The sequence below is a fragment of the Ammodytes marinus genome (assembly GCF_949987685.1).
Source record: "Ammodytes marinus genome assembly, chromosome: 18".
NCBI classification, from domain to species: domain Eukaryota; kingdom Metazoa; phylum Chordata; class Actinopteri; order Uranoscopiformes; family Ammodytidae; genus Ammodytes; species Ammodytes marinus.
In genome coordinates this window covers 19,723,175-19,748,338 of record NC_137222.1, presented here as the reverse complement: position 1 = coordinate 19,748,338, position 25,164 = coordinate 19,723,175, and the positions used below count along the sequence as shown (strand labels likewise).

Sequence of the window (25,164 nt, the reverse complement as noted above, 5' to 3'; positions counted from 1 at the left end):
ATTTGTTCCTGATATTAATGGTTGCAATTTTTCCTAATGACTTTGGTGATCTCTTCACTTTCTAATGCAATTTCTGAGCAACTATTGGATGGATTACCAATAAATTTGGTTCACACATCCTGTCCCCATTCAAGATGAATTGAAGGATGTGCATCCTCAGACTTTAATACTCTGTCTAATAAGCAAATGCCATTCATGCTAACACGAAAAGATAGTTAACAACCGTAGATAACACACCTGCTTAGGTAACACCAGCGTTTTCTCAATTTAATGATAGCTAGATGGTGTTCCTGATTGTGAGTGTGTATTGTGGATGAAACCAAAACAAATATCACGTAAGCAGGAATCATCTTGTTACTCAGCACTCTCAGTTCCCTCCCAATCCTTTGTGGTTACAAACGGTATTTTGGGTATCTAGACAATGAACACACTTGACGCAACATGGTTTTGTTTAGCTTGCTGTGCAACATTCCAGTTATAACAAGCACCATTAACCTGTCACGAAATGATAAGGTACAAAAGAAAAGCCTGGTATACACATCACTGAAACACTGACATATCAGTTGCGTAATAACCATATGTTCACATTAACCATAAAAAAACCCATTTCCACTTCATTGGGGGAATCTGGCTCAGCATTTTAGTTATGTGTAGCGGTGTTGAGATTATTCTGAAATGCTATCTGTTAACAGACTTTATTTGTACCATAAAACAGAGAGAGCTCACAAGAAGAAAGTTCGCCTCAAAGCAAAATGAAAACCAGGTCAAACTATTTGCATTTAGAGCCGACATCTTGAATTCCACTCCCATACCTCAGCAGAGCCATATTCACTTAACTTGCACCAATATAATAATATGAGAAACAGATCGAATGTCACCGACCTCAATCAAAGTGGCTACATAGTAATTAAATGGTGCACCTTAAAGCAAGCCAGGATGCCCCCTGATATTCTAAATGTAACCAAAGGCAAAGAGAATGGATGATCTTTCTGGTTTTAAAAGGCTGTCATAGCAATGTCACTGAACAGAAAAACAGCGCTCAAAAACTATTTGGGAAAGGTGAAGCTCACAGGTAAACAGATAACAAGAGGCTCAGACACTGAGCCGATGAAGGCCTCTCATGAAGAACGCTATAGAATCTAGAACAACACACATTATCGTAGACCTTTGAACAAATATGCTGCATTATCGGCCTATTTTCTTCAGCTTATCCTTTCAGCAGTTTGACCATCTGCATCCTGATTTATGCCAGGTTTAAAAATCCTTTTAACGTGTCAAACAGTTCATGTTTTTACAGAAATAACCAAATGAATATGAGTGAACGGTTATAAATGGTTCTTATAATGCCCAACCGTGCAATTAAAAATGCTTGGTGAATGGATCAGGCCTGCAGACAACAAGGGCACACTCAGGAGTCATTTGGGTAATAAATAAAGGTTTGTCTTCAACAACTGTCAGTGTCCCTCCATGTGAAGATTTCTCTGTCCGTTAAGCTTTCCTCACAATGCGTCCGCTCTTCCTCAGGTCCCTCCTGCCTCGGTCAGCCCTGATTGGCTGGCTGCTCACCCTCCATGTGCCCTGACACACCTGCACACTGGGAAGAATGTACAGACACTGTATTAAAAATAGTAACAGGAGCAACGGGAAAACACACCTTTAGTTATATCAGTAATAGGACTGGGTGTTTTCTCCACATAACTTCTGATCATAAGATATGAATAAATAAGTTGGGTCACGTACATACTGTAGGAAAAACTAAATCTGACTCCAAATGGGTGATGAAAGATGTAAATATAGGAGGAAAAAATGATGATATATTTCACCAGGAGTTTTTTTTGTTAGAAAAATAGATGAAATAAGAACTTTTAAGTTTTAATGAAGTTACTATAAAAAAGGCAGTACAAAAAGTCGTAGAAAATGTGAGCTCCAAGCAGTGTCTTATAACTTTTTCATTTCATTTAACTTTTATTTATCCTCGAGAGACCAATTGAGGGGTGACCCTCATTTACAATGACGTCAAGTTCAAACAAATTCAAAGGAAAAACAACAATACATACACAATATTCAATGTAAATACATCAAATACACAACAACAGGTGAAGAGAAGAAAAAATAAGAAAACAACAATTGAAACATTTACACAGTGGTGAAGAGTGGCAGCAATTAAAATGAAATGGGTGAAAGTACAATATACTGTAGATAGCCTAATTACAACAGTTACAGGTAGAGTTTGGCAGATTTAAGATAGTTTGTTTAAATTGGTTAAAGGATATGAAGGTATTTAGTTTAATTTGTTGCTGTAAGTTGTTCCAGGAGTCAGGGGCACTGAAGCTAAAAGCTGTCTTTCCCAGCTCAGACCGGGCTTGTGGGACATAAAGCATAAGCATGTCAGTGGAGCGGGTCTGATAAAGCCCATCTGACATTTGCAGTGTTTCTGTTAAACAACGAGGAAGCTTCCCGGTCAAGGTTTTGTAAATAAAAATGTGCCAATGTGCGTCTAACGTCTCTCTTTAAGGGAGGACCACCCAACCTTTTCATATAAAAGACAACGGTGTGTGTCATAAGCATCTCCTGTGATGAACCTTAAAGCAGAGTGAAAAACAGAGTCTAGGAGTTTAAGACATGAATGTGATGCATGCCGGTATACCACATCAAGGACAGACATGAAAACTGCCTCAATAATCCTTTTCCTACTAAATAAAGGGAAGGTGGTTTTGTTCCTATACAAATAGCCAATTATTTGTCGTAGTCGAAGTGAATTTATCATCTAACCAGAGATATTTGTACTCTGTGACTCTTTGTCCCTGCTGTGACTCACGTACACCTTTAGGCACTGAAGTCAACATTTCAGGAATGTTTACATGGGTTCACTCTTCCAACCCTGTCCACATTCCTTTGTTTGGTTTCAGTTTGGACATTCTCATGATACGGTTCAGGCTCAATGGTGATGTTTGAGAGAATAGTGTTCTTCAAACTTAGTGTTGGAATGTCTTGTTTCTTGTGTTCAAAGCCAGTTGTTTTCCAGTTTGGTGTGGACCAGCCTGCACACAGCCCTGACCTGAGCCCCAGCCTAAACATATTAGACACACTGGGAACACTGAATGTGAGCCAGACCTCATATATCAACATCACTGGTTGGACCTCACCTCAACCCTAATGCAAAGTTTCTGTTTTTATAAAATGTTCTTTTATTGGTAAGAGAACATTATTAAGGGACCAAATTTGTAGAAGATAACCAAAATTTGCTGTGCAAATATTTGCTATATATTGCTATTTTGTCCTTAAAGAAACTGCTCCCAGAAAATTGCTACTAACAAAAATAGTTTGATGGAAAATTAATGAACTAAAGGCCTATTATAAATCATAAAAAATAAATCAACTTTTTGAACTTGTGAGGCTGAACCAGCACATTTTTTTTTTACATAGAGATGGCTTCTCTTTTCAGCATTTTGGGCAAATTGAACATGCCCATGTGTCCTTCTGGATATTAATAGGTGGTTGTAATGGCACCCAACCCAAGCAGGTCCGATTAAGAAATTAAGAAAACTGTATGATGTAATTGAAAGCACCAAAACAGACGGGGGGAGATTATTAATCATTAATATACATTTCTCTGTTGTTCAGTAAAACCTTTCGTATTAATAACCTACCTTTCAACATCAGCAGTGGCATGTTTGGTCAACAGATGTTCTACTTATAGCCTAATATAGGATTAAAAAAACAAATTGAAATCACAGCCATACAGACACACGCGCACACACACCTTGACCGCAGCAGAGGTCCAGCAGCTCGTCTGCGGGGCTTGGCGCTCTGTCTCCGGTACTGCATCCAGCCGCAGACCAGCTCGTGCGCGATCATCACGTACAGCAGGAAGATGAGCACGGCAGGATCCATGCAGCCAGACGCGCCGCTGGACGGACGCCAGACGGGGGGGTGACAGTAGCTAGGGCTACACACTGACAGACCAGAGGAGAATGAACTGTAGGCCAAGGGACTGCAGGAACGCGCGCTATGCGGAATAGCAGATGATCACTAATGATGATGATGATGAAGAGAGGGTCCCCAAGTTGCGCCACGTCCACTCCAACTTTAGGCTTTCAAGTCGCGAGACACAAACGGCTGCTGCTATGGCGGGCTCTCGTTCACCACCCATGGCAACACAGCATCCTCGCAAATCATCTATTAAACCGAGTGAAAACAGTGGCTTTTCTGTCTGACTGACTGACGACAGATGAGAGCCTCGATGACAACAGCAGAGAGGGGACACCGGAGGATGTTGCCGTAGAGACAGCACCGTTGCTAAGGACATGATGTCGTCATCCCCCTCTTCCCAAAGATGAACGAAGCTATTTGACCACATGAGCCTTGCAGTGAGCTCCCAGTCAAGCAGGGTTACTAAGGCTACCTTTTAACCACTCTGTCAAAGCAAGCGACCATTGATTAATGCCAGTATAATTTTTTTTAATCAATAATTTAATCAACTGATACATTTGTAGGCCTATAGCCTATAGGCCATGAAAATCTAGAAAATATGAAGAAGAAAACATTTTACATTTGAATGAATAGGTCAGGCTGTTGAAAAGCTATTCAGTTATATAATTGAATTCTAAATTAAATTGAACACATTTCACATGTTTAACCCCCTGCACCCCAACTAACAACTATGAAGATAAAATATGTATCCTCAACCAAAAGAATACCATGTGATTATTGTTCCCCCTGATTGATCATCAGGTCACATTCCTAAAGTAGATCAATACTATCACAGTGATCAAGCAAACTGACAACAGTGTTTCAATGCTCATCTTTAATTCATTTGTCATCAAGAGCTCAATCACATCTGGTTTAAAAGCAGAGCAAACCCCTCCAACACATCCAACACAATGCATCCATCTAACAGTCGTTTCCCAAACAGTATCAATACGTCAACTTCTTTGATCATCTTTGTATTTGCTAGTTTCCCCAAGTTTGAGTTAAATCTGTCCTTCCTCTTTTTCTCTTTCAAACAACTTTCTCTAAAGTTGGGGGACTTGCTGTGAGAGACAGATAAGAGGTGGGACGGTGTCTTTCATCAGACCTTCCTCATCTGGTTAACTCACAGGTCTAATGTGTGGCCTCTGATCTAAAGCTCAGATAACTGGTTGCTGAGTTTACTGTATGAATTATTTTCTCCAACTTGATAAAAACTTTTCCAAAGACCAGGCTGAATAGTACTTGTGCCTAGTAAATTGACTTTTATCATGTAGAATCAGAGGGGTGCTGCCTTTAGCCACAAAGGAAGGAGCCCAAGCTGCTGAGGAACAAACATGATTCAGTGCTGCCCTTGACCTGAAACTGTTGGAACCTCCTTACAGATCCAAAATGGATCATTAATCTCCCAGCAACCATTTCTGCCCTTCATGGATTATACCAGTCTTTATTTTAAAGAAAGTTCAACTCATTTCCAGGCGTTCTCTTTCCGGCTTCCATCCATCCGTCAACAGGCAGAGAACTCAGACACTCGCGAGCTCCACCAGGTCTTGGGCAACTGCAGCGATTAGGCCTTTATCAGTGTTTCAGTATGTGTGCTGTGCTTGTGTGCGTGTGTGTGTGTCTGTGCGTGTGTGGTGTGTGTGTGTGTGTGTCTGTGCGTGTGTGGTGTGTGTGTGTGTGTGTGTGCGCCAGGTCAGGACGACACAAGCAGTTCTCCTGCTGTGATATCGCCGTAATTTCACAAAGCCACCTAGAGTATAGGTGGCAGGACCTCCGCCGTACTCACGCCTCCTCCGTCTCTCTGACATCAGCAGAGATCTGAGGGAACACAAGAAGCAGAGTCCATCTGTTAGTCAGCACAAATATAATCTGTCCATACCCTGGCCTCGAAGAATTGATATCTTCAAACTTGTTAGTAAATACTAATATATATATCATGAGCCCTTTGAATAAATAGTGATAAATTAAAGTGTAATTAAGGCTGTAATCAAAAGAAAAATCAATGTCCTTTTTAAATCATACCCATTAACGAAATGTGGGATTGCTGTAGAGCTGCAACGATTAATCGACAAATCGATTATTAATCGATTATTAAAATAATCGCCAACTATTTTGATAATCGATTAATCGTTTCGATTAATTTTTTAATAAAAAATGTCCAAATTCACTGATTTCAGCTTCTCAAATGTGAAATTTTTCTGGTTTCTTTAAACCTATTATGACAGTAAACTGAAATATCTGTGTGTTTTGGACATAACAATACATTTGAGGACATCAACATGGGCTTTGGAAAATTGATCAACATTTTTCACAATTTTTCTGACATTTTACGGACCAAAACACTAATCGATTAATAATCGATTAATCGAGAAAATAATCGACAGATTAATCGATTATCAAAATAATCGTTAGTTGCAGCCCTAGATTGCTGCTAATGCCCTTACCACTGAGGATCAACACCAGGGCCGCCCATAAGGGGTAGAAAGTGGGAAGGCTTTCTAGGGCCCAGCCACTTGGGGGACCCATGGTCTTTGGAAGCCAAGAACCTAACTAAGCTAAACTTTATTTTTAGATTTTTAGATATTTATGTCAATATCTATTCAAATTTGGGTGTTTACACAGAGCCGTGGCTCCGCTTACGGCCATTTAAAAAGCAGTAGAAAAGCAGAAATGTTCAAAATGTTTCAGATTGAGCACAGCGGAGTGTAACTGTTTCAAACATAATCCATCCTATAAGTGGTGGTTAAGTGGGTTGGCCAACGATCCAAGGGTTGGCGGTTCAATCCCCGCCCGGCCACTGGTGTCATGGTTGTTGTGTCCTTGGGCAAGACACTTCACCCACCTTGCCTTGTGTGAATGTGTATGATTGCTGTATGTTTGAGGTGGTGGTCGGAGGGGCCGTTGGCGCTGAATGGCAGCCACGCTTCCGTCAGTCTGCCCCAGGGCAGCTGTGGCTACTCTCGTAGTTTACCACCACCAGTATGACTGTGTGTGAACGAATTGAACCAGGAACCCTGTAAAGCGTCTTTGAGTGCCTAGGCAATAAAGCGCTATATAAAACCTATCAATTATTATTATTATTATTAAACCCTTTGTGTGCCAAATGGAGACAAGATTTGGTTTTGATATTAAACAGTTTTGGCTGGATTATATTTCCTGAGTCGTTCCTGCTCACGGAAAATACATGTAGGTAGCTACCTGCTACTTTTGTCTGGGTGTCGTTGTGAAAAATACAACGAAAAACCCCATGAAAAAACAGGTTGGGTACCTTCTGTAGTTCTTCTACATTAGTTACTCTGTAATTTTCCTGAGACTACAAACATGTTTAAATTCTCTCTCCACATAACGTACATTTTTGTGAAAAAGAATTTCCCTTTGGGGACTATAACTTCTAAAGGCTTTGACATAAGTCTTCAGGTTGACACGACCAGCCAAGTCTGACCAGTTTTTCAGAAACCTGGCCAATTGACTAACCAGCCGGGTCCTACCACAATGAAGCTGACGAGCAGCATCATCCTGTTTTAATTAATGCCGTAACCACCAAGGTCCTGCTTTCTGTATTGTTTCTAAAAATAGAAAATAAAAATAGACCTAAAAAAGTTCTGAATGCAAAAAAAGACACAAGGCACAATGAAGTTGGAAATAATTGAAGGAAAAGATTTGAGTTCAAAGATTAAGAACTTTTTTTGTAATGATTTCAGTGCTTTTGCAGTGATGAGAGGAGAATGAACTAAGCCTAAATGTTGCAACCAAACATAGGCCAACTTTATAGTTTTGAGGGTAGGTTGGTTTGGTTATTCATGTAGAGATTCATGTAGAGAACTGCCTTTTTTCATTTGTGTGTGAAGAATTTGTTGTTGATGTTGTTTTTTAAGTGTTATTTATTTCAACAATACCACCAACATATTTCAAAAGATTTAATGTCATGTGCAGAAATACAAAAAAGTGCAATATTTGGTGCAGTCAATTAGTGTAAATGTATCTTACCAGAAACTAGTAGCATAGAAAACGTGCAAATTGTGAAAAAACTGTTTGCTTTAGTGAATACTAAAGAAGAACAATGTCTCTGTGTGAACTGATTATTTTGTAGAGATATGTTGATCTGTTAAACAAGTGTGTGAGTGTAAGGGAATCAAAATAAATTGGTAGGTATGCTGGGCTAAGACAGAAATGTGCTACTATTTTAAAATAATAATGAGCCCTTGCTCCCCCAACTGTCCCTGCAAGTGATAGGGGTAATGGGTAAGGAGGGCCCATTGACTGGAGGTTATCAGGGGCCCAGCAATTTGTGTGGGCAGGCCTGATCAACTCTACAGTCTGTAGCTACAGTGACTTCTAGCTCACTGACTCCATTCTACTCTCAACTTTATTCTACTGTGCTTACAGTGAATCGGAGCGAGCAAGTATATTGTCTCTACACCAAATGAAAAAGAAAGAAGGAAATAAGACATTAGTCTATAACAGGCCTACTGTACACTCACAGTGACATTATTGAAGCCGGCTGCCATCGGGTGGTTTGGCAGTGTTGGAACTGTCACACGGTCCTGCTGAAATGAATACATGATGAATCAATAATCACACGTGAAAATATCATGCTGCTAGCTACATCAAAGATTAAATCTGATACTCATTTCTGTGACAAAAAAAGTTTTAGCAGGCAGAGTTTCTATTCTCGAGAGATGTTACTGTAAGTTTAAGAAGGCTAATCTGTACTGCTGTATACGTTACAGGCAATAAATGGTTGTTTTCACAAGTTTTTACAGTGCACATATTGTAAATCCCTTTGAGGTGAGATTTACATTTTTGGGATAAATAAATACAATTGGTGACAATATACAACTCTCATTGATCTCAGAACCTATCTTATCTGAGTACAGTGTTAATCATTGGCATGAGGGCCACATACATTAGGTTTGAATGTCAGATGAACTCACTGAGAGGTCTTGTTCATATACTTCATTAATGAAACCAGCCCTATCTGAGCCAGAGGATGATGGGGTTCTCAAGTAGTAAATGAGCAGGGCGATCAATGTGCCGATCAGCAGCAGAACCACGATGACAGACGCTGCGATCCCTCCTGCGTTGTCTGTCACTGGTCTGGCTACAAGGAAGATGGAACACATTCAGGCTTTTCTACTAGAGACTGTGCTGAAGACAGCAGGGACAACTTTCATTACAGTCAGGGCTACACAGCTGGCAATTTAGTCAAACACTGAACATATAATAATTCATTTTCCCCTGAGCTTCCTCAGGAGCATATCGTACACATTTAAAAAATAAAAATGTAGGCAGCTTTAAGTTTAGATTCATTACAAATTGAAAGAAATAAAGGCTGACTCTTATGCATTAAACAATCTCAAGTCAATTCTGCAAGTGTGTAATCGGATGACATTTACTGTAAAGTAACTACGCCCAGGGAGAAAAGGTTCCATAGTTATCCCCATGCAACACCTCAGTGGGTCATTTTTACATTTTGATTTTATTTAATTTTTTAAATAAATTAGTGAGCTTAAGTGGCGCTGACTAAATGCTACTCTAGGTAAACTTGCTTCTGGCTGTAGCTTCATATTTAGCGTCCAAACAAAGGGCCATCAATCTACTTCACTGGCTCTCAGCAGGAAAGCAAAAGATGTAAGACAAAATAAATGATACAAATAGACAAAAAGGTCTTGCACATCATGCTGTAAGCAGCTCACAGGCTGCCACTGGCACATATCTTACTTGTCAGTGGGTCTGTGACTGTGCGGGCACAGTTGACTCCGACAGTGTACTCAATGTCATCCAGAGCCAAAACGCCTGAACTGCCTTTGATTCCTTCAAACACAATCTGTTAACAACAAAAACATGATGATGAGCAAAGGCAGTGGTAGGTGTCGTCACAGAAACTGTTGAAGTTGTTATGCGTTTGTCTGAACACAGTTCTCTGCTTAAAAAAATGAAAAAAAATCCCTGACTATCATTGATGTCCAAATGGACTCAAACTATTTTTTGCAGGATGTCTTGTGCTGTGGAAAGGGCTTTTATACAGAATACTGCACAGGGTCAGAGTGAACTGTGTAAGTGCATATACTGGTAGTCTGACCTGGTATTCCTCAGTAGATATGATGTCGACGTCAAATCTTCTCCACGGCCCTCCCAGTTCACTCACTACCAGAAGCTGCTGGAGAAGACCTCCAGACAGCCGCCACACACGCAGCTCACTGCTCGCTGCATACGTTTGAAAAATAATGATTGTGTTACAAAATATTAAACAGGAAATGTATCCCACACATTCAGACTACATCTGAGAGATGTTAACAACTAGATGAACCCAGCCTTAGACTTCATTTAGAATGCTGATCCTTACATGAGTCCTGCTTGTAGGCCCAGAATTTCAGGCAGGTGCCCTTGGTAGGGGGCAGGTGAGGGCTCAGCAACTTAGCGTTTTGATTGGCCAACGTCCGGTTGCTGCTTGGAAAGAACAGGAAGTGACCTGGCAGAAAGGAGAGGGAAGGTATAGTATTTTACACCTCAGTTATTTTTTGGGTTAAGCACACACACAAATTATACTTCTTCTTTGTCTTCCAACAGGTGCATTTCCCAAGGACACCAAAAAGCGTAAGGCCGTTATACGTATACGTGCTACTGTAGAAATATGGTGGGGCGCCTCGCTCAGGTGTTTTTGTAAAAGTCTAAGCTAATTCTAAAGTAATAGTAATATTAGTAGTAATATATAAAAGTAATATTTTCAAGTGACTTTACACTAACAAAAACATATTTATGTAAAAATGATTTGATTGATGATTGCATTTCCACCAAATCTGTTCTGAAAAAGTTTAATAAATTCTACACACTGTACCTTTACCTATTTATTCTCTGCTTCCTGTGTACAAATCATAATAAGAAGGGAAAGACATATATATGCTCATATGTAGTTGCTGCTACAACATCCACAGTCAGCACGCTGTACCTCTCTCTGTGCCCAGCGTGTGGTCTTCAGCTGGGATGGAGTAGTGTTTCTCCATCTCATGACTGGACAGCTCCCAGTCCAGTTGGTCCATTTTAACGTTTTGAGTGTTGCTCCAGCTACACATCCCTCTCTCCAGAGTGCACCTGGAACCTGAGATATTCAACACAACAGAACATGAGAATGCAACTTTGTGCAATTGTTTCATAATATACTATCACTATTATGACTATTATGAAGGAAACATATTCTGATATTAAGTCTCAAGGGTCAGTCAAAGCCAGAAAAAACCCAGGGCAGTTGGAACTACATTTCCCATAATGCAGCATAATAGGATTTGTCATACCTTGCCTGTGTATTTCAAACCCCCTACACATGAAACTGGACACTAGTCTTAAAGTCTGTAACTGTGCTGCTGAGGCTGATACAAACCTTGTTCGTCACATGGGTGAGCTGAAATGAAGATGTCATCCACTGCAATGTATGTGTCTTTGCCCCCTGCTCCGACCGCCTCGAACTCCAACTGCAGAGCAGAAAAAAGCACAGCGTCGTCTTGGTGTTAACGAAAAAAACATGACACCCTTACACAGGAAGGTTTACTAATAACAACCCTCTGAGGGTTCTGTGTCAAAATATGCTGGAAAATTAAAAATGTCCTCAAAAACTACAGTCTGAGTGTGGATTTTACAGACATTCAGACATTGTGAGACAATGGTGAGACAATGTTTTATATCACATATATTTCTGTATGTATCCAAGCCTAATATGACTAACATTTTGGACAATCCAAAAGATGTGTGACTTCCTGTCTGTTTACAATTCCTCAAGCATAGCTCCTTTTTTACTTCATATTTGAACACAACCAAACAAGTTCATGAATAAATTACTCTTATGCCTTAAACAATAATTCATTGTATTCCAAGTGGCCACTTGAACAGTAGTATTGTTCCAGCGGGCCCTCTCCAGCCTCCACACTGTACCTGCCAGTCCACCAGAGCACTGGAGATGTTGCCGTTGCCATGGCGCCAGACATCGCCCTGGTTCTGACTGTCGGAAAAGATCTTCACCCTTTGCCCCTTCACTGGCTTCATGTACAGTGTCAGAGAGCCTGCAGAGGAAACACACAGTTGGATTGTGTTTCTCTTTTGTTTTGGTCACTTGTTTGTATGTTTATCTCTATGAAAGTCTCACCAGCGTTCACTCCTCCCGTGTGATACCAGAATTGCACACACTCGGTCTTGGCGTTTCCTTGGCGAACAGGTGAGGTGAGGACTGCAGTGCCACCGGGGGAAAGGATGTCTGCTCCGGTTCTAGCCATCATGTAGAAACCTAAGCAACCAATCAGGTGGAGAGAGATCATATTTTACGACCTCTCACTTCTTTGCATGTATATTTAAAGGAACAGTTCAACATATTAAAGTCATACGTCACAAGAATATAAGTCACAAAAAGCACACAGGACCGTTTAGTGATGTTGCAAAGTTTATCTTATGACTGTTGCCCCAGGCAGGCTAATACCTCCCAGTGACTACCAGTATCTGAGCTAAGCTAACTAGCGATGAGCAACCTTTGTCAATGTCTTTTTCAAAAATGCACAGTTAAAGGAATGGTTTCTGTATGGAACAGTAGAGTGAGGTAACAAGCTCAAAAAATTAGAAATGTTGAACCATTCCTTTAAATATTGCTTGTACTAAATGGGATGCTCCCTCACCCAGTTCAGTCTCCAGAGTGTGGTCGGTTGGGGGTCCGGCCGTAGTGGAGGTGTGTCCACTGCGGTGGAGCCAGTGAACTTTACCAGAGCTGCTGTAGCCACAGCGCTGGCCTTCAAAGGAGCACATCCTAGGCACAGAGCACGAACCCACCACGTACGACACATCATCGATGGCCACACGCCCGTCAAAACCAGAGCGTACAGCTTCAAACATCAGCTGGTGGGAGGTCAAAGGTCACAGAGGGTGAGCGTTATTGTTATTAATGGATATGACCCAGAAGTACTTGTATAAAGTGATGCAGTGATTTGAGGGTAACACTTTACAATAAGGTACACAAAATTGTAGTACCTACTACATAGATATGTGTTACCTACTACATAGTTTTTTTTTGTGTTACCTACTACATAGGTTTTTTTTTGTGCTACCTAACATAAGATTTTTTTATTTTTTTTTCATTAACCTTTATTTATACAGGTAAAATCTCATTGAGACCCAGGGTCTCATTTACAAGAGAGACCTGTTCAGGTTCAAGATTCACCATCCTGATTTATCTTAGGCTGCAGTTTAGAGAATGAACCTATATGTGTTAGGTAGCACAAAAAAAACCCTATGTAGTAGGTAACACACCAAAAAAAACCCTATGTGTTAGGTAGCACAAAAAAAAAACCTGTGTTAGGTAGCACAAAAAAAAACTTATGTAGTAGGTAACACACCAAAAAAAACCCTATATGTTAGGTAGCACAAAAAAAACCCTATGTAGTAGGTAACACAAAAAAACCTATGTAGTAGGTAACACATATCTATGTAGTAGGTACTACAATTTTGTGTACCTTATTGTAAAGTGTTACCCAGAGTATTTTAGCAACATCTAGTGGTGAGATTCTAGATTGCGATATCCCCTTGTTAACCCCTTCCTTTGTGAGAATTTAAAGACCCTATGATGGCCTTCAAGTACAGATGGCATCATCCACCACTGCCCCAAGTCTTTCCACAATATCAAGTGATGAAGTGAAGATCTATTTAATTTTTTCGAGAGATTCTTTGCTCATTTCATTTTGACTGTAGCTATTCCTTTACCTGAAAGTTTATGAGCTGGTGTGGTACCGGGCAGTGCGCTTCGTGCCAAATGTTGCCGTGAGCTCCACTGCGGGTCCAGAGGACGCTCTCATAACCGTCTTTAGCCAAAATCTTCACATTCAGAACTCCTGGATGGGAGGACAAGAAAAGTAAGATACACTGTATGTACCAGACCTATTTCCTCTCCAAACAACCTTGGAGCCATTTGAGACAGTAACTCAAAAAAAGTGGATCTCAACAGGTAGACAATTACTTTTAAAGGTCTCATATTATGCACTTTTCTGTCAATCTTATATGGTCTACGTAGTCCCTAATACTGATTTTTTTAGATGTTTGCTGAAAAACCCGTTCAGATCCTTTATTGTAGAAAGCCTCTATACCCTGATTTTCCGCTCATCTCAGGATAGCCTATTTTGGTGTGTGTCTCTTTAAAAAAGAAAGGGGGAGGGTGAGAAAGGGAGAGAGTTTTCTTTTTATACTTTGGCAGTCTCTAGGCACACCGTGGATCCTTGAAAAAGTTCATTTTGCATAATATGGGACCTTTAACTTGTCATATTTTTTCCCTTTAAAACAAAGACACAAGCTTTGAGGGACGGACAGATTATAAAAGACTTGGTTATCTTAACTGCTCTCCATCCAGTGTCATCCTCACCTGTGTTGGGCCCGTAGAGTTTGTAGAAGAAGGACAGGCAGGAATCAGTCTGACCCGGTGATTGTGTGAATGAAACCAAGCGACCAAACGTACCGCGCAGGGACGGACTCCACATGTCCACAGCCATGCTTCTGCCTGGACAGCAACACAAAGAAGAAGAAGAGGTGGGAATTTAAGGGAGTTTAAGATAAAACATACTGTCAGAAATGTATCAGTAAGTATGATAAATGTAAATGTAAACTGGTTTTAGAGGAGTATATTATACGCTCATTCTATAGCAGTATTCATATACATAGATAGTCATTATAAATGATACAATGAATGAGCTTAATACTAAGTTGAGCACATTTACAAAAATTTATTATTTATAAATACCCACTGATTCTGAGAATTTAAAATGATTTACAATGATGTTTAACATTCCAAGTAACTTATACTATTTAAAAAGGAAATAATCAGGTGTAAATGTGATATTTTCTTGTGACACAGAGACATCTTCCTAAAATAATCTGAATCATATAAATGCTCATTAAAAGAACCCATTTGCATACAGGTAACTCATGACCAAGATGTTACTCTTCTTTCATACATGAAATAATTAGAATGGATGATGTAATAGGCTACTGACAGACACCTGTAACTAACTCATGAAGATTCTTTTATATTTTCTTTATGAAACAAGTTTACCAATCCCAATGGTGTGGTCCATCCCATCGAGGAGTGTCCAATCAAAGTTGTCACTGTTGTCCTGATACCATCCACACAGTCCATCATCAAAGTTACATGACAGTGCTGGCCAAAGAAAAACACAACATAAAACATACAGGCATATATGAAAGCATTAAGACATTTCTCGGTAGAATATGAGAGCGAGCATTATGCCACAGCATGTGTATATACTTTAAACTGTTACCTGTTGGAGAAGATGGGAAATAGTTAGCATGACAGCTGACAAAGCGAACGTTTTTCACTTTAATCTTGGCGCATGGACAGAGTTTCACAGCACGCGCTTCAAACGCCAACTGGTAAAGATAAAGCAGGGCAAACAGGAGAGTTCTAGTAAGTGACAGGACTTTCACAAAGTTAAACCCTAACAGTAGCTTTTTAAATCCACAAGATGCAACTGTTTAATTTCAAACACCTGAAGATGGAAACAGTAAATTACACATTTCTCTTGCTGCAATGCATCACAAGAACTTATTGAGTTATGTTGTTTATATCATATCCTTTGACAAGTATAGCAAATAATGATTAAGGAGACATTTTGCATCTGGTTGTCATATTTGTGTTTGTAGTCACACTTTGTGAAAATGGTTAAAAGTTGTGCACAATATGTTTTGGAGAAAGTGAATAAAGAAATATTGGATAGTTTGACCTCTTGTTTAATTCTGTGGCTCATATCAATGACTCAACTAACAACATTAAAGCAATTTCCAATGTAACAATTATGATTAGTTACTAATATATCCCCATCTTTGTTTGGCCAAATAAAAATAAAAATAAAAACAGACATATTTTACCAGATTAAAAATGTACTAAACAATGCAACAGATGGAATGTTTTTTTTTGTCTGGGCAGGGTAGCAGGTCAATGCTTTAGGGATATATCAAATGTCTAAATGTCTTTTAATTTTCTAAGACAACCAAACGTTTGACCCATTTACTATTCAGAACAGTGTCTTACATCTAAGCGATTTCATCAATTCTCATCAATGCATTACACCAGTTGCGTTCTACAAGCCCTGAAAAGAGAATCTGACCTGGAATCGATGTTTCCTGGCTCCGATAGGCAGGTCTACATGTTGCCATGACTCCTCTTCGGTTCCTGTCTTCCCTCCAAACTCCCAGAGCTTAGACTGCAGACCCAGCAGGCTGTCAATCACCCTGACTGACAGCTCACCTGCAGCACAGACACGCAAGAACAAATCAATGTAAAAGATCTGAGTAGTGTGTATTTAAGGAAAGGTTAGATTACATTTTTTATTATTGTGTCATGCATTAGCATGCCCAGCCCACACGGGCTTACAAGACACCATTATAAAACACAGACGGACCAAAAACCAAAAATAGATGCTAAACAATACTACCATTAACGATATAAACCATCCTGACGTTTCATCCAGACTTTAGTCTTAAAGAGGCTCACTTATAAACATTAAAAGTAAACAAACATTCCATCCTGACATCATCATTACTCCAAAATATTTCAGGGTTTTGAGCGAACAGTTCATTTACAAAAGGTTCTCTCAGTTCATCATAGAAGGGACAGTATAAAAGAAAATGAAATTCATTCTCCACTTCTCGAAAATCACAAAGTTCACAAAGTCTCTGTTCCTCTGGGATGTTCTTAAATCTGCCGACATCAAGTGCCAGGGGAAGGATTCCCATTCTTAATTGGGCAATCAAGGATCTCTGATTTCTTGGTAAATGTGTTTTAACATATAATTCTGTTTCATAATTCTGTTTGATTTGGACATATGTCCGTAATTTCGGTTTTAACATTATATCATTTAGCCATTTTTCATTGAACGCGACAAGTAACTTTTTTCTAATTTTGTTTATGCTGCAAGATAAATTAGTTAAATTAAATATACTGAAAATCGGCTTCTTCAAAGACAGAATGAATCTCTGCAGCCCATGGAGAGTTCTGAACTTTACTCCAAAGAAAATATTTCTTATTGATCCTGTCATCTGACATATTAATAAAACGATTCCACAGTCTAATCATATCACACTTTCTCCTTATTGTACCAGGAATCCATCCCATGTTAGAAGTGAGTTAATATAGTTACCAATGTGAGCTGGATTCCCCGTTAGCGCAAAATCAAAACTGAGGCTGCAAGCTGGTCCTGAGGGGCCCAGGAGAGGGGTCCGTGTCTGGGCCTCGGTCCGCTGCTGGCCCGGGGCCTTAGCTACATACAGGTACTCCGCTACTGAATATGAAAGAAACAAATGTCAAAAGTTTTTTGTATTTTTATTGAATCCCTGGATTAACAGTGAGTAAATGGCGGTGGTGGTGGTGGACAGTGGTACCTTTGGATGTGGAATTTTCATGCAGAACCCAACCTTGACTTCCAATGCTGGTGTCAGTCCAACCTAAGCTGCCCTTAGTGTAAGAGAAATCCCCTGCAGACAGAATTGACCGAGACATATCACTTAAAACAAGGAACAAATTAGACAAACAGCAAGTTTACAACGGTGGCTTGAATTTTTCTATTAGGTTACAAGTGCAGTGCTCATAAGAGTTGGGGGAAGACCTAAGCATATTAATTAAAAACAATAAAATAAAATAAATACATTTTCCTTATTTTTGCAGCTTTAAAAACAACAGAAAAGATCTCTGCAGTGCCCAGACACTTTGGATGAGGAACCATTCAACTCCATCTTAATAGGTGTTTCTGGCGATACTTTACTCAGTATCCAAACAATCCTTAATTAACAGATGAACAGTTTTCATCTGACAACAGCACTTTTTTTTGGTGCATTGAACCATTGCAGACATGTGGGTTTGTGTTTAAACTTAACAAACAGGATTCATTGACTCACCACATTTGTCTTCATCCTCTGCTCCATCACAGTCAGGGTGAAAATCACACATCTTGTCCGGTTCAGCAGCACAGGGGTCTTTGGGAGATTTAGGGAACTCATCTACCCAGGTATTATTCACTGTTGAAGAGAATGTGAGACGGCAGATTGTGGAATGTGGAATGTGGAATGATATTTTGTCGTTTTAAAAGAGGGTTAAAAGGATTACATGGTGAAATGCGGCATTCAGGAGACAAGACGATGCTGTCGACGGCTATGCCTCCGTATTCAAAGTCTCTGATCGCTGCCATTATTAAAATCTAGAATGAAGAAGAGTGGAAAAGGGACAAAATAAAGAAGCTAAACAAAAACGCTCTGAATCATTCATTCCCAAACGCCCATAGGTGAAGTGATCAGGATTTTGTCATCAGGACTGAAGTCAAAATGTTGAGATCTCAATTCAATAATTTACCTTTGCTTCAGTATCAATATGTCTGTTAAAAAGATGCCTTCAGGCTACAGCTAGCGTCTTTAGTATGGCGACAAACTCACTTGGAAAGTGTGGTTGGTGACTATCTCCACCTCTGCCTTCACCCAGACATCTCCTAGAGCTCCGCCCCTCTGCCACACCGGGTAGACTTTAGTGTCTGTCACCAGCACCGTCAGACCACGGGACCTCGGCCCAAACTGGTGAGTGTACATCACCATCTACAGCACAAGGATACAGGAGAGTCATACAATTAGGCTGAAATCAGCTTCATAGCCCTGTTTTTGTCCCCCTAAATTCGTATCATTTTATTGCCAGGCTTTAAAGGTGTAGTCAGCGATTATGTAGAAAACTTTCTGTCAAAATCAGTGAATATCTCCTCACAAAAACAAGTCCAGAGTTAATACACAGCCTGCAGCTCTGTAAACAGGCACGTTGCTGCCTACGGTCGCCCCACTTTGTTTACATACCCTTTGTCTACTTGCCAGTTTACAGAGCCTAGGCTGTGTATAACAATGGATTTTTTTTCAGGACACACAGTGCAGACAGGGTGTGAGGATATATCTACTGGTTATGACAAAAAGTGATTTTCACAAGAAGCGTTCTCCAGTAAGGAAAATGAGTGAAATAAAGGCCTTTCTGATGTAGGGATCAGTTTGTGACTCACCTTGCATGGGTGTGAACTATTGGTGGGTTCAAGGCGAGGGCTTTGGAAAGCCGCCCAGTCCATCTTCAGACCGCCATCCGGGACAGTGACATATAGGAAGTGACCTTGAAGAATGAGATTGATAGCCTTTATCTTTATCTTATCTTTTTGTGTGTGTAGTTTGAAATACTCACAGTGAAAAGAGCAACACTGAACTCATAACACAGTATGGTTTTCAACAGTAGAAAAAAAGCCCCAGGCTACTTTGATTCATAGTAATCTGATACCTGTTTGACTGTTGGTGGAATGATCTCTGCCTGGTCCTTTCAGAGGGGCGTTGATGGAGATGTTGGCCTGATTGGTCCGTGCCCATGTCAGTTTGGAAAGTGAACTCAGGTCCCAATCACACAGGCCATCCTCAAAGTCACAGCGCCGGTACCCCTTTGTGACTACAATGAACACACGTAACTTACATGTACTGCTGATCCCCGGATATCAACATGCACGCGGTAGAATCTACCGTGTGGATTTTGACGTTACAGGTCATTGAAGATCATTGGAGTGGAAAGATTAGACTGTTTCGTAAACATTAAAAAGTTCCTCGTAGTCACTTCAAACTACCACTACTGACAACTGTCAACAATTTTTACTGGGACTATACGTTCTTTCGATACCATAGTGTGTAAGAATATTATTTGCACTGTAATCGCAGACTCTTGTGTTTGTACAAGGAGTCAGTAACTTGTGATTCAAATGATTCCTCACCACAGTTCTCCTCGTCCGTCCCGTCCCCACAGTCGTCGGTACCATCACAGACCTGACGCTGGTCCACACAGCCCTCACGGTTACACTCTATTGTCCCTGCTGGACACTCTTTGCCAAGGAGCGGTACTGATGACGTAATGAGAGAGAGAGACAACATACAATGATCACCATGATTGCGCTCATCGTGGTTCTGCATTTCTAATTGATCAATTCATAAGTGCTTTTTGAATTGATCAAGTCAGACTCCATAGACCTTCTATCCACCCCCTGTCTCTGACCTCAAAACAAAAGGTGCAGGTTGCAACTTTTCTGTCAAAGCCCCAACCCTATGGAATCAGCTTCCCCAACGAATCAGTTATGCACAACATCTGGAATGTTTGACAAGGCTCCTAAATACCCATTTTTCTAGGGAAGCCTTTAATTTTTTTTTATTGTAGCCATTTTGTTTGTTTGTATTTTGTATGTTGTGGATTGTTCTGTCTGGTCTGTCTATTATTGTGCTTTTATTGTGAAATCTTCTACTGCTTTTGCTCTTCATATCGATGTTTTGTTGCAACACACTATAAAATCTTTTTTGTCTCCCGCCTCCATTGTTTTATATTGTCATTTAACTTGTTTATTATTGTCCTGTTTCTTTCCTAAGTACACATTCATTTTACAGTAATACGACTGTGTACCATGTTCAGCACTAACTGTACATAATAAAAATTAAGTAATTAAACAAAAAATGTACAGACTTACTTAGATAGAAAGATGATACGTGCACATGAAGAGGACATACAGTATATATAATGGAGGGACTCACAGGGCAGAGCACAGTCCAGGAACTCCAGTTGGTCTATGGCCACATCTCCTCTCCTCCCCTGGGAGCGCTGTGAGGTGAGGCGGACCTGGAAGCTTGTGGGAATGCGACCCAGGAAGATGGTAGCCTCCCTCCAGCCACGCACACTGCTGGCCTCAGGGCGCCACACCACGGCCTCCAGAGAGTTAGTGTGAAGGATGGACGCCCACAGTGGTGTAGAACCAAGGCCTGTGCGACCTACCGGTTACAAGTACAGAATTATTAAGGTAGCTGCATGGGGAAATCAAATATGGGCTCAGAGTACACAACAATAAAAAAGTCTAATAGTGATTGTTACGTTTACAATAGATAAAGGTGTAGAATCAACAATTACAAAACACTACAAAAACCAAATATGGGTAATATCCACGCAAATATGTTTTCAGAACAAAAGGTGTCAGCGATTCTGTTAGTAAGAATGGTTGTAGTCAGGATAACCTTTTGTCAAAATCGGTGAATGTCACCTCACCATCAAATACCTGTCTGTACAGCCTAGGCTGTGGAATTTTCAGTGCATGCACACACAGAACGGACAGATTGTGAGGAGATATTCACTCATTTTCACATATGTGATTTTGACAATAATCGTTCTCCAGAATCACTGACTCCACCTTTAAATCCATGATACAGATTTGTTTTTAGATTGAAGAGAAGCCTATGGCCTGTAGTTACCTGAGTCCCACAGGAAATATCTGAGACGAAGGCGACAGGTAGGAGCTGACTGTTTCATCTCAGGAGAGATTAAAACTGCAGAACTGAAAGACTCTGTCTTCACTGCAGTCACTCCCATAAACCAGCCTGAGAGACATGGGAAATGTGAAATTCTTTATTTCATGTTGTCAATACTGCAGCTTAATGCAGGTTATATCCCAGCTTGAATATCAGACTGAAATGCCATTTTTGTTTCAGTTTATATCTGAATTACTGGAGAGAAAAAAAATAAAGATTGAAAGACCACACTCTTGGATAACGATAGAAAAAATAGCTCCATACAAACTACCCCATTAATAATCTGTCATTCGACAAGCAGAAGAGAACAAATAACAGCAATCCTAACTCAAACAGGAAAAGATGAACTTAAACACAGTTCTTTACATATATTTAGACTATTTGACTTGTAAAATATGCTTTAAAATATTACTCTTAAACATAAAAACACACCTTTTTAGGCCATGTGTCTTGGCTGCAGTAGTCCTAGTTACTTCTCACAAGAGACTTTTTGCTCATTGCACTGATGTAGAAATCAGATTTTTTTCACCTAGATAAAGAGAGATAGATACATGTGCATTAAACTGTACCTGTAGCCGTGCCGGTGGTGTAGTCAGAGGAGGGGCCGCTGTCTGGTAGCAGGTCCCCTCTCTGACGTTTCTCCCAGCTGTACGCTTCATTGACGGACTTGTCTGTCCATCCACACATTCCCGCATCCTCAAAGTTACACTCAAACCCTCTGCCACTGTAGCCTGGAGAGGTGCCAAAGAAATAATAAAAGTTGTGTACAGTGCGTTTCGTTATTAAGAAAAAAAAAATCCTAACAAGACATTTTTTTTTAGTTTATTTTGTTACTGTGTGTAGTTTGTTCCAGGGAGGAAGATACTATACATACATATCAATACATTCACATGAGTCCAATATTGATAATAAATCAAATATAAATAATTAGTGTAAGTTTCTTTCGTTCTATCAGGTGTCGATGTCTGTAGATACAATTCCCTCTTTGAGCAAACATGAGAGTAAGAGGGCTCTTTGCATTAAGATGTTCCTATTTTGAATAAGGTTTTTAAACTCACCACAGTCCTGCTCATCGGCGCAGTCATCACAGTCACACACAAAGTCACATTTCTTCTCAGGAGACTTACAACACCAAGTCACAGCCACTGTGTGGGAAGATAACACAAAACAAGTTATCCTTCTTAAAGTTAGCTCCAACTAATACAGAATAAGACTGATAGAAATATAATACGTATCTCTTATGGCAAAACAATCTTCACTATACTTTATCACATACTTTTGATCAGCACAAGAGTTTGGCTCAGTCATTTTGGAAATGTATATTTTCAGACCTTGCGTTATTCTGAATCTGAGCCCTTTTGGACTTTCTCGTCCATGTTTTTAAATCTCACAAATGACTTAATCTCTAAACTCTCCCATACGGCTTTACTGTGGTCAAAGATTTAAGGCACAACCAACGCAGACAGGCTCAAAGGCCAGGGAATCAGGTCAGCGCCAACAAAATGCCATCTGTCAAACCAAAGGTCTCTGATTAAGACTTTGCGCTTCAGTGACCTGACAGGCTGAAGTCAGACATGACATCTAGTGGGAACATGCAGTACTACACAGCTCACTGTGAGGAAATGTGCAGTCATAGAGCATGATGTAACAGCAGACATGACAGCAGATTATCATGTTGGATAACTGTTGGACTACTTTTACTGGAGTCTGTTGAGCTCTATATGAAATACATGTTTAAATTGTGTCAGTTGGTGCTGTCTAATGTGCATTAGGCAACAGCAAATATAAAGACATACTTATCAAAAAATGATCTTGAGTGTCTAAATACTCATGTGTACATTTTGCTTGTGGAGTACAATCATTTTAAGCCAATCAAGTGAAAACGATTAGTTGTTACTTTTTTGTATTTACTGGAATTAATAGATTTATTCTCAGGACTGTTTGAGTTAAACCATTACATATAAAATAGAATTGGGACAATTTAATTTTTCTATTTTCTCTTCATCTAACATGTTACATGTGCGCCAAAGTATACACAGTAGGCCTATGTAGGCTACACTGAATTACAAAGAAGAGTTGTCAACTGGCACCAGACAGCTGGATGTGAATAAAATAATACAGTGATGATACAAAAACACATCATATCTTCAAGATTAATCTTTATATGTGAAATAACTTGAATTAAAGTTGATGCTTTTGAGCCGGTCCAAAGCCAGGATTTTTTAAATGCACCTGAATGAGGCCCCCTTTCAAGTGTCCAACTCCATGTTTTGTAAATGTTGTTTCTAAAAAATCAAGTTCTACATGCCATTTTAAATTTTCTTTTGAAAAAACCCCCCCAGTATCAGTTGTGTGATTTAAAATGATTCATGAATGGCATGATACAGCAGCAGCATTATTTATACAGTGTTACTAGAAGCTCAGAGTATTTGAATGGATTGTTCATGAGCTCTTACCAAACAGCAGAATGAGGGCTGTGCTCCTCAGGTGAAACATCTTCCTCTTTTCTTCCTCCACCTGATCAGTCTGAAGGTCTGAAGACAAACTGTAGAGTCTTTGCTGGTTGACTCTGACCTCTTATCCATTCCTCAGAGATAAAACCTGGACTTTAAGTTCACCCAGCATGCAACTGCTACAATATAGGTCTATACATCATAAAGCAATTTTCTCCTGGTGACTATTTCCGCAGTAGGCCAATATAGTATACAGACATTACACAACACCTGAACAAGAACCGTTGGCACAGACATGCAGAGCAATTCACCTCAATTATGAGTTCACTGATCAGAGCAGCTGGAATAGAAGTAAAGTGCCTTGCTTAGGGAACTGTTTTCCAAAATCCATGCTGCATAATTGCCATGATGGAAGATAACATTGATTTGACCAAATCAACTTATTTGTACCATGATACATATTTGTAATGTTAAAACAAAATGTCAATAGCATATACAATAGTTTCATATTTATAAGGTGAAACATGTCAGTGCATAGACTTATCAAGACAGCTAGACATACTTCACTTAGGGCAAGTTGCCATCATAAATGAATAACTATATTACATTGACTGAAATACACAGGATTTCTATAAATCCCATTCAGATGACAAATGGACATATCAGAGAATTCAAAAAACATATTTTTTCACTTTTGATGGAGCTAGACTAAAGGTTCCCAACTACTTCCAGTTGTGGCTAAACTAAGCTAACCTCAAATGCCCCTTTACTTCTACAGAACCTCTTAGCGTTTTTTAACCAATTGTTTTTTCTTTTCTTTTTATAATGTATGCAAGTTTACAACTGATAGTGGTTGATGTCTCTCAAAAGTATTGTTCTCTGTCGCAGCAGGCATCAATTTTCCTGCAAAAAAATAGTCATTGACTAAGCTAGCGACTAACTAGTGAAAAAAGTAGAGCAGCAAATATTTCTCTTAGGTGTCAGACATTAAATAAATGTTAATATTGCTTGATATCTGCTGGCAACCATAAGCTAACACATTATTAACTTAATACGGGGATGCTATCCAGATGTAGAAAGTTGATAACATATCTACTGTAGCATCTGCTCACTGGCAATATTACCAGTGTATCATGATTTCAAAATACATCAGCACACTGCAAATCTTGGAGGAGGAAGATCATCAAGTTCATCCGGCCTTATCTGCCCACATTAAATTAAGGCCACATAGGCAGTTCAGTTTGGTGGATAACAGGAATACAGCTGCTGTTGGCAAAAGTGAGATAAGAAATGATGAGGGGATGTTTTCATTTTTCTGCTCTGACAGTAGGCCTATGCACACAATGAAAAAAGCAGGTTT

General features: G+C 39.7%; 1 protein-coding gene across 1 annotated transcript; it reads right to left on the bottom strand.

Moving 5' to 3' along the window:
• Window positions 1-1,381: 1,381 nt before the first annotated feature.
• On the bottom strand, window positions 1,382-23,919 carry mamdc4 (MAM domain containing 4; the record flags this gene model as incomplete). Its single annotated transcript, XM_080046649.1, has 33 exons — window positions 23,808-23,919; window positions 22,410-22,496; window positions 21,921-22,082; window positions 21,295-21,420; window positions 20,587-20,820; window positions 19,782-19,907; window positions 19,304-19,465; window positions 19,038-19,141; window positions 18,436-18,591; window positions 18,113-18,203; window positions 17,905-18,024; window positions 17,392-17,484; window positions 17,151-17,288; window positions 16,119-16,258; window positions 15,273-15,381; window positions 15,047-15,151; window positions 14,360-14,494; window positions 13,708-13,835; window positions 12,630-12,846; window positions 12,110-12,247; window positions 11,899-12,026; window positions 11,351-11,441; window positions 10,922-11,071; window positions 10,319-10,444; window positions 10,055-10,179; window positions 9,679-9,799; window positions 8,907-9,064; window positions 8,454-8,519; window positions 5,759-5,790; window positions 3,764-3,910; window positions 2,930-3,070; window positions 1,504-1,594; window positions 1,382-1,387 (listed from the first exon to the last, which is right to left on the bottom strand). The coding sequence occupies exons 1-33, from the start codon at window positions 23,845-23,847 to the stop codon at window positions 1,382-1,384; spliced, it is 3,993 nt and encodes a 1,330-aa protein (XP_079902775.1). The 5' UTR covers window positions 23,848-23,919.
• Between the last annotated feature and the right edge of the window lie 1,245 nt (window positions 23,920-25,164).